This window comes from Dermacentor andersoni, chromosome 9 (genome assembly GCF_023375885.2).
Source record: "Dermacentor andersoni chromosome 9, qqDerAnde1_hic_scaffold, whole genome shotgun sequence".
In the NCBI taxonomy this organism is placed as follows: Eukaryota; Metazoa; Arthropoda; class Arachnida; order Ixodida; family Ixodidae; genus Dermacentor; species Dermacentor andersoni.
The window spans coordinates 4,254,643-4,270,937 of NC_092822.1; the positions used below are offsets into that span (position 1 = coordinate 4,254,643).

General features: G+C 44.7%; 1 protein-coding gene across 1 annotated transcript in view; it reads right to left on the reverse strand.

Annotated features, from left to right (window-relative positions):
• Positions 1-9,176: 9,176 nt before the first annotated feature.
• Positions 9,177-16,295, reverse strand: part of LOC126527426 (uncharacterized) — a 31,447-nt gene continuing 24,328 nt past the window's right edge. Inside the window, exons 4-6 of the mRNA XM_050175265.3 lie at positions 10,382-10,546; positions 9,558-10,111; positions 9,177-9,431 (exon numbers count right to left, since the gene is read on the reverse strand). Of these exons, the coding sequence (XP_050031222.1) occupies positions 9,307-9,431; positions 9,558-10,111; positions 10,382-10,546 (844 nt within the window). The 3' untranslated portion in view covers positions 9,177-9,306. The remainder of the gene's footprint in view (positions 9,432-9,557; positions 10,112-10,381; positions 10,547-16,295) is intronic.

The following is a 16,295-nucleotide window of genomic DNA, read 5'->3' on the forward strand; positions in this document are numbered from 1 at the left end:
TCTGTGCGTACTCCTTTCAATATGTTGATGTTTATTTCTTTCCTGATTCCATACTAAGATGTTACCGTATTTCCCCCTTACACTATGCCTTCTCGAAGGCCTGTAAGGTACATGTAAATAAATAACTAAATATACATATATACAAAAAAGCATGTCGAGTATTAGCACACTGTTTTGACACAACAGCAACGCAAGGAATCGACAATTCACACACAAAAAAAAATAGCACTCTTCATCGCCAGGGGTATTACCAGTTTGCATTTAATTAGCATTAAATACTCTATACTTGTATTACTGGTATTATTAATTACATTTTTTGCCGGCAAAACAAACAACATTGCACTTCGTCTATAATACAGGTGCTCAAAAACTTGCACACCGAAGCTGTGCCTAAAGCAAGGTAACGGAGCGTATGGTATCGTCCACGCTCAGAAATTCAGATAACATTGAGAGCTTCAACCTTCTTCAGTCCGGAGTAATGGTGCATCAAAATGGAACAAGAAATTACGTGCGTGCATCCTTTTGCCGTCATTGCTCTTGAAATTTGATGAAGCTTCACAGCTTTTTTTTTTTTTTTTTTGCTTTAGCCTTGGCCGTATGTGTGGCCAAAGTAAGGGCTGCACAAAATGTATAGCCCAACAAACACGCACTCCAGCGCTTCAGTACAAGTACTTCACCGACAGCATGCAGATGGGCTGCCGTCATGACAAATGCGTCGAGCGACACTGCTCCTATGTCAGTCCCCTGAGGCTTGCACAGAACTGGTTTACTCATGCAAAATGAATATCTGCTCAGAAAATAAATGAAATACTTGTGCTTACCAGCTGTCATTGGGAAATCTAAAAAGCTTCGCAGAACTGGGATTCCTGCTGTTGGAACACCACAGAGCCGCACAACACATGCGATGCCGCAATTTAGCCATCTTCGTCTGGTGGACCTGGTTCCATGAGTCTTCCTTTCATTGTAGGCCTGATAGAGCTTCTCTGTCTTACATTTCCCATCTTCATACTTGGGACGACAACCGAAGCAGATGACCAAGCGAAATCCGGCATTTTATATCGCTGAGCGAGTGGCAAGGGTGAGAGGAGGTAAGCTCGACGGACACAAGAAGACAACCACTTCCCGCGCTTAGCCCAATTTAAAATTCACAAGAGGAGGAATAAAAAAATAAGTTAGGATATCCAGCAACCACTTGGAGCGCACATGTTCCTTGAGACCAAAACTATTATTCGCCTTTCGAGAGTTGACGCAGTGGTTGTCGACGCAGCTGCGACGGAGTGACGATATGCGTTGACCGGGGCGCAGTCCAAAGGAGTGCACAATGCAAAACATGTTTGTTTGTAGCTTGCAATTGAGCATACTTCCTAGTTAATTGCCTCAATCAAATTTGGAAGGGCTAGCTTTATTCTATCGGACAAACATGGGGCTGTCCGTTTCCCTCCCGTAGAAGCCTATGTATTGACAGCAGACGGGAATTACGCAATATTTACAACTTCACTGTGAACTAGTAATTAAGAAAAGTAAATGAAACTGGGCGTCATGTTAGAGTAGTCTTAGCAGCTAATTGTCATATAATTTGTTTCGGAATAGTTTCGATAAAACAAGAGATAAAGCTGTTTTCTGTAACCATACTCCCTCTGCAGACGGCCATGTATCGACAGCAGATGGGAATTCTGCAACGTTTACAACTTCACTGTGAACTAATTATGACAAGTAAATGAAACTCAGCGCAATGATAGAGTCGTCTTAGAAGTCAATTTCAGTATGATTTTTTTTCCAAGATATTTATGTTTATTGAGAGCTACCGTGCATTTGCAAGAAACTGGAGACAAACTTTTTCGTGTCGACGTGACGCGTAGACAGAGACATTGACTACCACCGGAGGGTAGCTATATACAGCTGCACTGTAAAAAGGTGTGTGACGAAGTTCTACAATGAAAATTTGGTACTATCATTTCAGGCCCATCGCACGATTGCAAATTACTGCATGTAATTCTGTTGTTATTGAATGCACCATATATACTGTTTAAAATCGGATTCTTCAAGCTTTATAGTTTGCACTTTATCCAGTGCATATTACGATCTAAGGAAAATCCATGCTTACAAGTGATGATGCCTTCATGGCAACAAGTGGAATGGCAGAACCGTGGCATTCCATTTTGCAGGGCAGCAGATCAAGTAAAGTAATCACCATTATGCTCGGGCTCTACGGGATGCATGACCACACCATGATGAAGTACTAATAGGGCAGCAACTGTATACAAAGGCCACTCACAAAGCAAAACCCATTGAAATTCTGAAAAAGGCCTTCTTTGAGAAAGTCAACCATTGATAACTCTTCACTTGAAAAGAAATCCTGCTCGCCAATTCCAGATGGAATTCATTTCATGTGACGTTCGAATATGAATATGTAAATGCAGGACTATTCCATGACCCCCCCCCCTCCGTCCTATCGTGAGCTCAATGCTCTCCAACTTCTATTTCTAAAATTTTGGCCTGTCACTACACCTATACTCTAACGTGCAAGACTGCTGAAGATACGAGGTGTACACAGGCACTATCCTTGCACAGCGGAATAGTTCCAAGCATAACTGTCTGATTATTAGGGGGATCAGAGTTTTATTTTTGCTTGTTACATAATACGTTACAGTGATATGTGGCATCTTAGGCCCTTTACGCATGCATGTCGCACACTGCACATTACTGTGGCAGTTACCGCCAGTAACCGCAATAGCCACCCTAATCGTGATTACGTACCAGCATAGCAGTGCTCGTACAGCTTAAACCACCCGCTAAGATCCGATTTCTCGCTTCTTACATGCTCTCCGCCCTGAAAGCAAAAGAATGGTAAAATCTGTCATCACTTAGTCTCACCTCATGCTGAGGGCAAAGCATTAGGTATGATTTGTCATTATTGAGATCAGCTGTTTTGACGCTGCTAGGACTACAGAGGTGGTGCTGAGCTGTAAAAGTGTGTTGATTTGCAGTTGGCAGATGGTGTCACAGCATTAGCACTGATGATGCATTGACGATGTGGAATGCTATGAAGACCCAACTGTTCACTGCATCATTAATTTACTACTCCGCTCTAGTATGGTACGCGATGACGGTGGTGAGCAAACACCAAACAGACATCGAGCAGCTGATGAGGCGCAGGTGAATTATTGGGGCGTTGCTCTTGCTACTGGCTAAATAGGCTGTGAGGAACTACCAAGAAAGTGTACAGATGAAGTAAAGCCCTGCTATCGCATTCCTGTAAACACAGCTTATGGTTACAAGGCCAAAACCTTTGTTGTGTCAATTCACTAACCGTGATGCATGTGCCGATAGAATGGCAAGCAGACGACGTGACGTGGATGAACACATCTTGAGGGGTATTCAGCCCTCATAATGGCTAAGCAGTCTTGCAGCTTCCACAGAGGCGCAAGGCACTACTGAGATAGAGTACAAGGAAGTGCATTCTTGAAGTATCACAATGTAGGAAAACAATAGTCCCAAATTTAAGAAAATGCCACTTTTTCCATCTTTCGTGGGGTAAATTTCACATTGTGTTCCATCTAGAAATACCAATGACAGTGCATTTGAGAACATTAGATGCAACAATTTCTTTAAGAAGTTAAATCAAAGTTTAACGTGTTCAGGTACCAAGGAATTCTGTCCGTAGAGAATTCAGTCAGATCACATCTACTGCATCTTCAGGATTGTTAAAAGCGCAAAGCAGCAGAATGAACTAAGAGTTTTCAATTCCTGAGCGAGTTTTTTCAAGTTTACAGGACGTAGACTCAATGCAAGGGCTCTCTACTGGAATCTTGGATACGTGTACACCAACAGATTTCACGTCTAGCACACTTTGAAATCTTCTATCCAGCCACTTGAAAAAGATACCCAATGTAAAACATTGTCCGAAACAGTAGCAGTGAACCCGCTACATGACGACATGCTGACACCAGAGCAATGACCCAGCCACCTCGCTTCCAACCGATCTCACTGAAACACTTTGCACATATTACTCAAACTTGTAGCACAGGTTCATTCAGAAGAGTTTCAAGTTGCGTGTGACACACTTTAAATATTATGAGACAATCATCACTATTTTAATCAGTGCTTTTGCTTTTGATACATTATCTAGGTGTACGCAATATGCACATGGCATCTGAAAGTGTTAATATTTTTTTTAATGAGAAAGATGCTTTCAAAGTTAGGTCCCTGCTCCACTCATGCAGTGTCGTTGGTGTGTAGTACCTCTTCACTGCAATGTCATTTCAATTTTCCTATGAAAGCACTGCAGGAGTGCTAGACATGTAGCTTTCACTAAATTGCAATGCAATTCCCATCGTGTTTCCAACTACACACTCCATGTTAGAAATTGATGCTGTTTTCAGGCATTTATTCAAAGGAATGGACATCTTGCAAAACCCCTAAGACTGCTGTACTGCAGAAGCTCCCTTCATCACAGTATATTGTGCCACATAGCGGCTATATAGTAGCAAATAACACATTACAGCCGTATTTTAATAGTGTAACAAAAAATAGTGGACACTGATGATGAAAAAAGTTTCATAAAAAACGAACAATGTTTCAACTCCCGTAAGTGCAGCAGTCACAGCAGCCCTGCGCTTTAGGTCCCCACTATACCCAGCCCATTCCTTGGCCTATGGTCTCTACATCTCAATGCATGTTGCCTCACCTTGTGCTTAACACAGCACACTTGATTTGTTACACTTTATTGTTTATTGAGTGTTATGTGGCCTCTATGCAAACTCAGCCCAACCAAAAAAAATAATAATGAACTGATCGGTTTGTCTTTGCCACTTACCCTACACCACGGAGCAAGAAACCTTTAGGAGTGGAAACTCCGCTGTTTGTGGCGACCTGAAAAGATCACAAGCTCGCGGCGCCACTACCATGCTAGCGGCACCTGGCAGCCTAGAAATTATCGCCATTTCGGTTACCAAGGCAACTGAAAGAGTGTGTTGCTCCTGTTCGGCCGCGCGCCTGACAACTTCTACTGAGGGCACACTCGCATGTTTACTTAGCGCTGGTAGCCCGGAGAGTGACTGGTGCTGCGCTACAGCTATTTGAGAACAATAAATAATAAAACGCATTCCTTGTGATGACCGCTATAATAAGATGATCTGCAGCTTCCAGTTGCATGCGGCGCTATCGTTGGAAATTCACACGATGACTTTGATTGGATGGGTATAAGCGCTGCTGGCATTCGTTGAAGGCAAACATGCCTTCACTTTCTTCGAATTTGTGACCAAGCTGAGTTTCACCTGCTGGAGGAGAATGCGGGTGTCGTACGGCACAGAATTTATGACTACATGGCAGCTGAGAAGGCAACTAGCGGCTACCACTTGGTCGGTAGAAGAGATTGAAGCAGAAAGGGTGTAAGGCGCTTTATATCGTCCACCACTTCTTGTAGCATTTAAGCGTACTGCACACACATTGTGCTCTTTTACCTTAAGATGCACAGGTAACAATATGCAAATAGAAATATCCATGTCCCTCAAGGACAACAGAAATGCACTGTCCACATTTATTACAAAGGCACGCAAAATATAGCCTCTACACATTAGTTGAAACGAATGTTATTTAAACACACGCATAAATCACATGACAGAAACATCCGCACACACACGCAAGTTCACTCACAAATGTGCATAGTAGTTCTAACACTCAGTCATAGCTCCTGACTAGCACTCCTTATAGCTCCCGACTTTGCCGCTATCTTTGTAATCCCCCTCTCACACAATGCTCCGATGCTCCGAGCCTGCGAAGTGACTTGAATGAATGAATGAATGAATGAATAAATATTCTGTCAGGTCTAACATAGAGATGGATAATCAGAGGCCTTCGTCTGTTGATGGGGTCGAGAACATTTCTTTGATAACATCAGAGTTGAGATTGCGTTCCCAGTCGTTTAACCATTGCACGGATTCCTTCATCACAAGAATGTGTTTGCCTTCATTGCGCATAGCGTTGCCGGGGTGTTGCCTGTTCATTGCATCAAATTGGTCATTGATACGTTCTGTAAACTCCACATCACCTGCCGCTTCCAGTGCACTGAACACATGCCGCTCGATGTGGTACTTGATGGCCGAAGCCATAGACAGGCTGAAGACCTGCGTTGCAAGTTTGACAAGCATGAGGTCCATGTTTGAGGTGGCGTCTTGGAGCATACATTCAAGCCACCAGCATTCTTCAGATCTTCTTTGTGGTCGGCTACATACAACCACCATTTCGCATACTCTCCTTTTACTTTGAGCAGATGCTGCTTTAATATTTTTTTTTAATACACTTAAAGAGGTGTGGCATGTCCAAAAATATGTACAACTTTCTGTCTTCATGCATTGGGTGCTCAAAGTGCTTGGCTGTGTACAGTTTCCCACTGACATCAAGCTCAGTCCACATTTTCCTGTTGGTACTGGCGCCATCACATACAATGCCATCAACAATTGCACCTGCATTTTACAACATCACTATCACCTGCAGCACCAACTGGCTCAGAACAGTTCCCTTTGTTGCTCCCCTTGATGCAGACACTCCAGGTTGTGCATAATTTTCTCCGAAGGGTCAAAACATAAACACAAGTCTGTGGTTGGCCAGGGAAGTCATTTCACCGCTACCCTCACCGTAGTCAACGAGGCCAATGTAGGTTAGCGTTTTCGAGTCTACAGATTTCAAGATTTTCGAGTCTACCTGCACCTCGTTGAAGAGAAGCATGCCATGCCTTTGGAAGTTCAATTTCACATCTTATTTCTTTTTTCAGAGCTGCAAATAAATCCCAATTGACACCTCATTTCAACTCTGCAGTAGCAATGTATTTCCTTAGAGTTCTAACGCAGAGCAAAGGGCAATATGTCACTTTCCCGAAGAAACCTGTAGCTTGATGGCAAACGACTGTGCAGCAGTAGACACAGTAGCAGCTAGTTGTCCGTGTAACGCCTTCCCTGTTCTGACGTAGCTTTCACGGCAGCTATGCACTCCAATAACAGCATACGGTGCGTTTCTGGTAGCTCAACTTTCTTTGCCAGATTTCCACTTCGTTGTCTTCTTAGTCGTTAACTTGCTCTTTATACTTGAGCAGTTCAATGATGAGTTTTTTCTTTCTTTTCTGGAGCCTTAACTTTGAGCGGTAGAAGGCGATATGCTGCCTTCGCAATGCTTCCAACTTCGGTCTCTCTGAAGGGCTCACTGGAAGTCGTGTACGTGTCTCTTTCGCTCCTTTTTCTTTCCACGCTTTGTGAACATCCAGCGTATTGTCTAAGGATCTGCATGATCTGCAGTAGTTTCAGACGCATCAAGAAGCAGGGAACAATTTCTATGCCTCCAGAATCCAAGTTTGTCAACTGCGACGCATTCTAATTAGATACCAAGAAACTTGCTCATCGCAGGACCCCCGAAGCAGACAAAGCTTTTATAAAACGTGGCAAGCAATTCAGTGATGTCTGGGACGTCATGGAGGCTAGAGTGAACTTTGAACACCTTAATGCTCACTTCGCACTCGAAGACATATTGTCTTGCTTTCAGCCCCTCTCCACACATTGCAAGCTCTAAACTCTTGATCATATAGCTGGTGAAGTTGCTGAAGCTTTCCTGAGTTCCGCAAAACAAATACTTTTGACGCCTTCCATACTTACTTCATGGCGATACCATGCTGGGTTTGGCAAGCTGACAGGCTTCTCTTTCATGAGTTTGTGAAGCAAGCATTGTTCAGGGACCACATGACTGCACGTCTATCACAGAAATGCTGGTAGCTTTGCACTGCTTTTCTAAGGCATGCACAGCATGTCAGAGCTACTGGTACTAGCACATGGAAGAACATTGTCGCGTGAATGCAAAGAGAGCTGATTTTCCTTAAGCTTATGGGCCTCACCCGCTGTGTCAACATCGCTGACATTCACCGCCGTTGATGTTCCTGGCTAGTTGCATACACTCATTCTTGGTGTTTTGACAGTAGCATGACATTATGCTTCCTGAGGAGTCCACTTCCTTTTCGGGGATGTCAAAGATGCAGGAAGGAGCCTCTGGATGCAGTCTAGGTTTCTTCAGGTGGTCAAGGATTACCTCCCCTCTAAGCTCAGCGCAGTTCTTATCACGTCTCATCATGTTGCTTGTGAAATGCTTCTCGCAGAAGTAATCTCTTGATGTGAGCCGACGGCCGCCCCCAGGAATCGCCCATGCTTGCAGACATTCAGGATCATTCGGAGCCTTGAAGATGCTCACCTTCTCCCTGCAACACTTGTAACCACTTCTGCTTCTGCAGTTTTGAACAAAACACCTGCGTCCCATCTTAGTCTAGCAAATTTCAAATAAGGACACGTTGCACGCAGCAGCGCTATTAGTATTGCGGCCCTCCAACAGACACTACAAGAACTGTTGCTGTTTGACTTGAGGGCACACAAATACAACATTACGGCGTGCCTGCTGAAGCAAACGCCCGTGTCGTCTACTTGTCGTCTGCTTTGAGCATAAGACACGGGCACCGCCAAAGAGAGCGTGCCTGCACTGCCCGCCCGGGCACCTCTCTCTCTCTCTCTCTTTTTTTTTTTTGCTGCGGCTTGTACAACAAGGCGCCGCCACTACGCACACCCTCGTCGGCGCATACAATTGTTACGTTATCTGGTCGCCCATGCTCACCCACGCTGACGGGAGTTTCACCTCCTAAATAGTCTTCCTCTGTGTCCTACAAATTGGGTTCACCCCTGCCACTATCAATATGCTTCACCACAAAATACAGGATGCTTCACTGCATGAAAGGTTACGCATGTGCCAGTGTTGCATGTAATTTATGAACTTCCTATGATATGGCAATTGAGGACAATTGTGCAAGAAAGCTGATTTGAGGTGCCCCAAAAAGCCTAAAAGCTTCGAGCAGTAATCAACCTACACGAATTTGCAATGTGGACAGTTTACTCTCATTTTCCCTTACAATTACCTGAATTTTCCAAATGCCCAGAATTTCTCAGACTTCTCCAGGTCACTAGGCAGACACTCTGGTGTGTTTCTGGGAAAACCAAATCATGCTAGTGTCTATGCTTGTTGAAATCACTTTTTTACGGTACCTTAGGATAGCTTTGAAATTATAGATTCCCATTCTGAAACCATGCAGAATGGTGCCAGTAATAATCTGTTTCATGTACTAAATACCATGCTTTAATTATTTGCACACAGTGTTTCTCCAGCTTTATTCAAATCTCAATTTAAGACTTTCCATGTATTTGCTACACTGGTGCTGATGCCTCAAAGGCACAAACGATGGCTACAAAGAACAGCATTTTTTATCTTTGGTACTGAGCGGGATCACCTTCGTCTTGACTTGGTGACTTGCGGGCTATTGGTCTTGGGAGTATCAAGTCGAGCGGTGCGTTTGCGCTTGGGTGCAGTCTCTTGTGGCTCCTCTTTCGCCTGCCTGCTGGACCCCTTGACTGAAACAGAGAGGGGTCTATTTACTCAGGCTATGAAACAGACAGCTATAACATTACGTTTCATGTTTTGTATTAAAAATTTAGAAGCTGAATACAATGAAGGTGTGATGCACTGTAGTAACTTACCTGGAGTGGTATCGTCATCTGCTTTACCTCTCCCTTCAGATTTGCGCCCAGGCATTTCCTTTGCTTTAGAAGGTTCACTCCGTTTTGTTCCGACTAAGGTGCTGTCCCCTTTCGCTCCTCCTCCACCTTTCGGCTCTCCTCTTGGGTGATCTTTGCTTTCTCCCTTGGATTCAGCCTTGGAATCTGCCTTGCCATCCGTTTTGCTCTCACCTTTGGAACCTTTTGTGAAGGACTGTTTGTGCTTGTCATGCGGCCCGTCTTGATGCTTACTGTCGGACTTTGTCTCTGATGTCTTTGATGACTTTGTGTCTGGTTTGGTTTTAATTCTTGGCACACCTTGGTTGTTTGAACTGCTGATATCAGCTCTCTGTGCTTTGGTATTACTTGATGCTGGTGACTCTAGCCGGCCAGACTTGTGACTTGGTGTGCTGTCATTTTTAACCTTGCCATGTGCGTGCTCTGGCTTAACCTTGCTGGTGGAGGACGCACTCTGCTTTGGCGTGCCCATGTCACCCTTTCGTGATGTTGTTCCTGATGTGGACTTGGCCCCAGACCTGCATCATAATTTGTGTACTTAAATTGTCAGCTTGTAGATATGCTAAATACCTTTTTCTGCAAATTATAGTTGTCATTTTTTGCACGCTCTTAATGTAGAAACTGTGTCGCACAGTAGTGATGACACAATGAGCTTCCAGCAACCTTAAATCAGTTGTGCTTTATTGCTACAATTATTAAAAACATTTACGTTGGTTAGTAAGCTTACAGAATGAATGCGGCAACCCCTTGTCATCATGCCTAGGTGTTCAAGAAAAGTAGGGCCTTGCCTGGAAGCTGCCTCTGCCTCACTGCGCCTTATTTTCCCGCCTGCACTGGGTACAGGCGAAGACTTTGCTGCATTCCAGTCACCTTTGCCCGTCTTGCCACCGGTGGCTTCAGGCTTCTTGGATGCTGAAGAGTCATCTACGCGCACTTTACCACCCATGGAGGATCTGTGAAGGCCAGAAAGTGAGGTTCTTGTTATGTTTATGGGGAGCATCCAGTGTGTAAACAAGTATGAAATTCCTTCAATGAAAAGGACTTGAAAAAACAAAAAAGTGCAGCAACTTTCTCAAAGAAGTTTAGGAGGCAGTCATCTGATATGCTCCCACAGTGACCACGTGGTATTCGGGCAAGGAGTAGTGTTTCTTGGTACAAGAGACTGAGACATGCGATAAAAGAATGTGTGTTTTAGCGCATGACTAAAAGTGTACAGTTGACTTTCGTTAATTTTACTCCAATGGGACGGACAAAATTTACCGAATTATTTCACAAGTAAAATTAAAAAACAGGCAGAAAAATGCAAAAACTCAGAGGATTCATTTGCTGGTCAGTGTTTGATCTAAAATGCCACCAAAATGAACATGTGACCACTTTATGTGGCTTCAAAGTTGAAAAATAATGTAGAAGTGACAGTAAGTTGATTTGGTATAAAAAAGACAAAACCAATGCACTTTACCTTCACAGAATGAAAATTTATTTACTCTAATGTCCACGGTCATCCCTCTCAGTCAGAACTTTATTGCTGTCCATGAACCATAACATGTCCTCTGTATGATCTATTGTTTAATATTCTACATTTATCAAATGGCCTAGCAACAATTACCAACACAATGGCAGCCCATGGCTAGACTAACCACTTCTCTTGTTCTTCCTGCAATGCACGCAGTTCCCCAGAATGCCAAAAACATGTAGTGCTACTTGTGCCCACTAGCCTAGCATGTAAAATAACAATCTTTTGAATGAGCTTTCGTAATCAGACTGAAAGCAAAGCACTGTTGTCATGCTATGCAAGTAGTTGCTATTGCTACCTTGTGATGTCAATGATGTTAGCTAGGCTGGCTCTGACAGTAGGCTGTTGTGAATGCTACAAAGATGGTTTTCGCTTAGTATGTGACTGCACTTAGCAGACATTCTTGGACGAATTTTCTCTAAAAGAAAGGCCTGCATTAGAACTGGGTAAATACTGTTAACATTGATTATGAACTAGCATTGTTGCTTAAGAATCTTCCTCAGGCAGGCTGAAAATGGCATATTGAAAATGGTCCAGGAATAATAAAAGTTTGGACCCATAGAAATGTATGGGCGCCAGATAGGACCGTTAAGCATGATAGAATTAAAAAAGAATGAATTAACCAGAGTCAAATTACCAGAAGTCTACTGAATTATGCAAACGTTAGGTCTCAAGATGGCCAAGGGCATTTATTAGCTGTTTACCACAAAGCAGCTCTCCCATTTATCAATGCCCATCCAGATGTCAAGGCAGCGTTGATGCGAACAGTTGATCGGTCAACAGAAAACCCCTCTACCTGGGCCTTACAACCTGAACTAATTGATGAATAAGGCCAATGTTAAATGCTACCGTGGGAACGGTTTCAACCTTGGATTCCCAGATTGCTAAATATGCGGGGGCGTAGGTGCAACACCAGAGGCAGAGTTCGACGGAATGGTGCGATATCATGGGCAGGATATTGCGAACGATTCGACTATTGTGACTGGCCATGATACAATCAGGTTCCCTAGTCTAGTCGCCAGGGGAAGACGATGGTATTAAAAACAGGGACCTTTTTCCAAGCTATTCAGCAAATTCTATTCAGTAAATTCAACACCAACACCACATGTGTGACACGAAAGCCAGCATGAAAATGGTACGCCAGCGAGGAGCTGCAAAAAATGGCAATGAAAGATGGTACCTATCTTACGGGCACTGTGTGCCGGGAGCATGTTCAGCTAATGCAGTGGCGAATACGTATACAGGTACAGCTACAGCCGAATGGGTACTACCTTTTCGCCTTTTCTTTGAGAGTTTATAATTTTCGCATACATTGTGCACATACAGTCAACGTGCAATTTTTTCGGAAACTTTCAGAAAAACGAATGCATGCCTTTTACTGCCCCCAAAGGCTCAAACTGCCACAGGCACGTCCAAAATAGCTCTGAAGGCCTGCGAGTACATTAGGTGTATCAGTGCTCGTACTGTCACAGGAGATGGCGGGTGCACACGTGTGTAATTAAGGAATACATACTGTGTCCCATAACAATTGCCTCTTCCCACTCTTAGTATGCTTCACCGCAGTACTTCGCGTATGCTTCACCGCGTAACACTGCTATATTGAGCCAAAGCAGACTTTTGAGAACCGGCATTGTGCTACTTGTGCTTTTCAAGCTTTGAAGCCATTGGCGAGGATTAGAAAGGCAGAGTCAGCGCCATTGCTAACGGCAGCAAATTGTTTTAATGAAAAACATGGTGCTGAGCAGCAAAATGTTTGATAGCGAATGTCGAAGTAGCGTACCCGCAGTGGTGGCTACGGCTGCCAGCGGATCTGCGGGTGAGAGCACCTATTCGAGGTGGCGGGATAATCGAAATGGCGGGGGTGGTGGCTTCGATCACTGCCATTTCGGGGCTGCAGGCAGGGCACAAAGTCCGGGAAATCGCATGACCAAGGGTTTTCGTGTCCGAAATTTCTTATACATTTACTCTATGGGGGTACCATAGTGGTGTTGCAAAGGTGTGCGCATTATCGGGCATGTCCGAAAAATCGGGCGTCCGGAAAATCAGTCATTGACCGTACGCACATTTATCTATTCACCACGCCTTGCATGTGCATGCAAAAAGAGGAAGAAGCGGCACAGCGACAGCCGGGAGCACATTGTATTTGTCATATGTCGGTAAGACAGATGGTGCACCTTTGTTATTTTTTCTTCGTCACTGCACGCGTTGGATAGGGTAAAGCCGAGTTGTAGATAAAATGTTATTCTTGATTTAATGGAAACCTATAACGCAATTGTGTCATCAACAACTAAAGAATTTCGCAACTTCGATCTCTCATTCCGCAATGCTTTGTGACAAATACTGTGTCACTACCCAGACCAACATACGAGCAAATAAGTGTATCATAAAAAAAGGCAAGCTCAAGTAGTCTTAACCAGCCCTGAATAGCTCTCCCACAGAAATAAAATCATCCACATATTACACAAATAAGTGATAGCTGCGTGGTGCAGTAGTTTCATCTGACCTTACATTTTTTTCTTGTGTGCATGTTACTTTCTTTCATATTAACTGATGTGTTCTGTTAGAGTGTCCAATTCATTTCATTTGTCACGCATGTACATGTGCGAACCTTTTACGGAATAAACAGTGTCGGTGCATCTGCACTGTTGCTCACCTTCGCCATGTTCATAATTTTTGCCATGAACAGCAGCTGTGATACAGAACGTTGTAATTTAAAATTAAATTACAGTGAACTCTCATTAAGACTAACTCAGTTGAGCTGCATTCTCGCATATAACAAACAATATGAGAATGTTTGTTTGGTTTTCATAGACTCAATGCAAAAAAAAAAATCCGCTCAAGATTAACTGCCTCAGACGTGCTCTTCAGTTAAGACGAACATTCAGAGTGACCGCCTCCGCTACCGATTCTGGAGGCTAGGGGTCGCGCATCAAGGCACCCTACTGGAGGTATGTGGCACACAGTGCCTGTGGACAGAGGCGAAAACTAGAGGAGGAAACAAAATGAGACAGTGACGTTTCACTTCATGAAAGCGGGTGATGCGCAAGCGCATGGGTGCTATAGTGCATACGAAGCTATCAGCCCTCGGTGCATTTAGACTGTCCGTATCACAGATCGTATTGAAGGCAGGGCTCGTGCGGCCACGCCATACACAGCAGCCACCGGTGTAGAACATCCCCTTGTAAACATTTGCTTACTAACTAAAGCACAGTGTCAGCGCGCACAGGCAAACATGAACACATCACACTCGATGGCCACGGGCGCTCGCTTTCAAAACTCTGGTGTGAGGAATCATGCCACCAGCAGCAAGCGAAGTGACCTCCACGCTGTCTATCGCTTCAACACAAATTGAGCTGCAAGAACACAGCACATGCAAAGCTCGCAGCCATTGGCGCACCTAGACTGTTTCCCCAAAGCAGACTGCATTCAAGATAAAGCTGCGGGACCGAAGTACAACACCCCCTCCCTCCCCTCCCGGTGCCACGGAAGATGGCGCGCTCCCCCTCCCCTTCATTTTCTCCTTTACGCACACGAGATTCAGATGCCATCGTCGACTCACCGTCGCACGCTTTCACTTGCACATGTACCGTACGGCGCACAAAAACAATGTTATCACGAGACGAACCCTCTACGTCCGTATCGCAAACGAAACATGTAGCAACTGCCAGAGGAAGTCAACCCAGCGCGACTCTGCATACCTTCCTCCTCCGCGACACTTTGCCTCGTTTCTCCTTCCCCACTTCGCTCAACGTCACATAGACTTTCAGCTAGGGTGCACTGCTTTGCCGCGCGCTCAGTGCATTCCTTCATACTTTCGCTAGCTCAGGGCCTGCACCGATGACCTGTGAGGCAGCAGATGCCTGCTTTAAAGGGAAGCTGAAACGTTTTCCAGAAAAAATGAGTGAAGATCTGTACATAATGGTTTTGAACCCTCCGAATTCGAATATCGTATTGAAATTGAGCGAAAGAAAGCGCAAATATATTTTATTTTGACGAAAAGTGCAGCAGCGGACACGCCCAGCTCGCGCGTCTCATTTCCGCCTGTGATTGGTCGGGCGCCTCGTGACGTCAACACTAGTAACCAACCGCTGCCGCTACACATGAAGCGCGGTGCCAGGTAGTTTGGTGCTGTTTTTCTGAGACGGTAATGGAAAATTTAGAGAGACTGCGTTTTTCTGAGGAGTTCTTCGTTACTCCCTACATGTACGAGCCGATTGCGAAGAGCCGGCCTCTCGAAGAAGCAAACGATGCTGGTGCGAGCAGTGCTTTCGACGCGAACGAAAGCAAAGTCTTGGGATCTCCTCGTGTTGGAAATGCTCTTTGGTGAGTATGTTTTTTGCAAAGAGATCTAGTGATCTTGCCGATCTTTCGCCGATCTAGTGAGCTCGTTTCCGGTCAAACAACTGTAGTGTTGTGTTCCTGCATGCCTCCTCGTGAAACGTAAGCGGGGAGGCGATCGTCGGCATTTGTGCGCCGTCCAAAGCTGTCGGCAATCTACAAAGACGGTTAAACGCGTGAAAAGCTTCCCGGTTCATGCAGTACGTGTAGTGACCTTCATCTGTTGACTACCACGTTGACTACCACTCACGTTGATTACCACTCACGTTGACTACCACGCACGTTGACTACCACTCTACATACACGCAGACGCACCAACAAAGGAATGCAGGGTCGATCAAAGCAGATTACGATGCCACGCACGCAGAAACAAGCGCGGTCAGGCATGGTCGCGGACGCTGCGAAGGAACAGAACACTAGAGTTGACGTCACAACACCGCGGTTTCCGGTCTCCGCTCGCATTGTCAGCATCAGCAGCAGCGCGCGGCATTCGACGCGGGGCGGAGCTACAGCGCAATTTCAACCGACGATTACGTCGCTCCTAAGTGAAAAAAAAAAAAACAAATTTTACCTACATGGTTTATAAGGTTCCCGCATCCGTATATGAGCGTCTTATTGAATTCGACAGACTCTTCAGCTTCCCTTTAACTCCCTAGTGAACTTTTTGCAGCAGTACGAAGGCACAGAAGAATTTTTAAGGTCATTAACTGATATGAAATCGTTTCTGGTTGCTTACCGATTTGCACAGAAGGATCAAACGTCCATCACGGACTGCACGAAACCAAAAGAGTACCACTTGAAAACAGTTTTCTATTAAGTTCAGGTAAATAAATGCTTTTTTTGTCATTCCC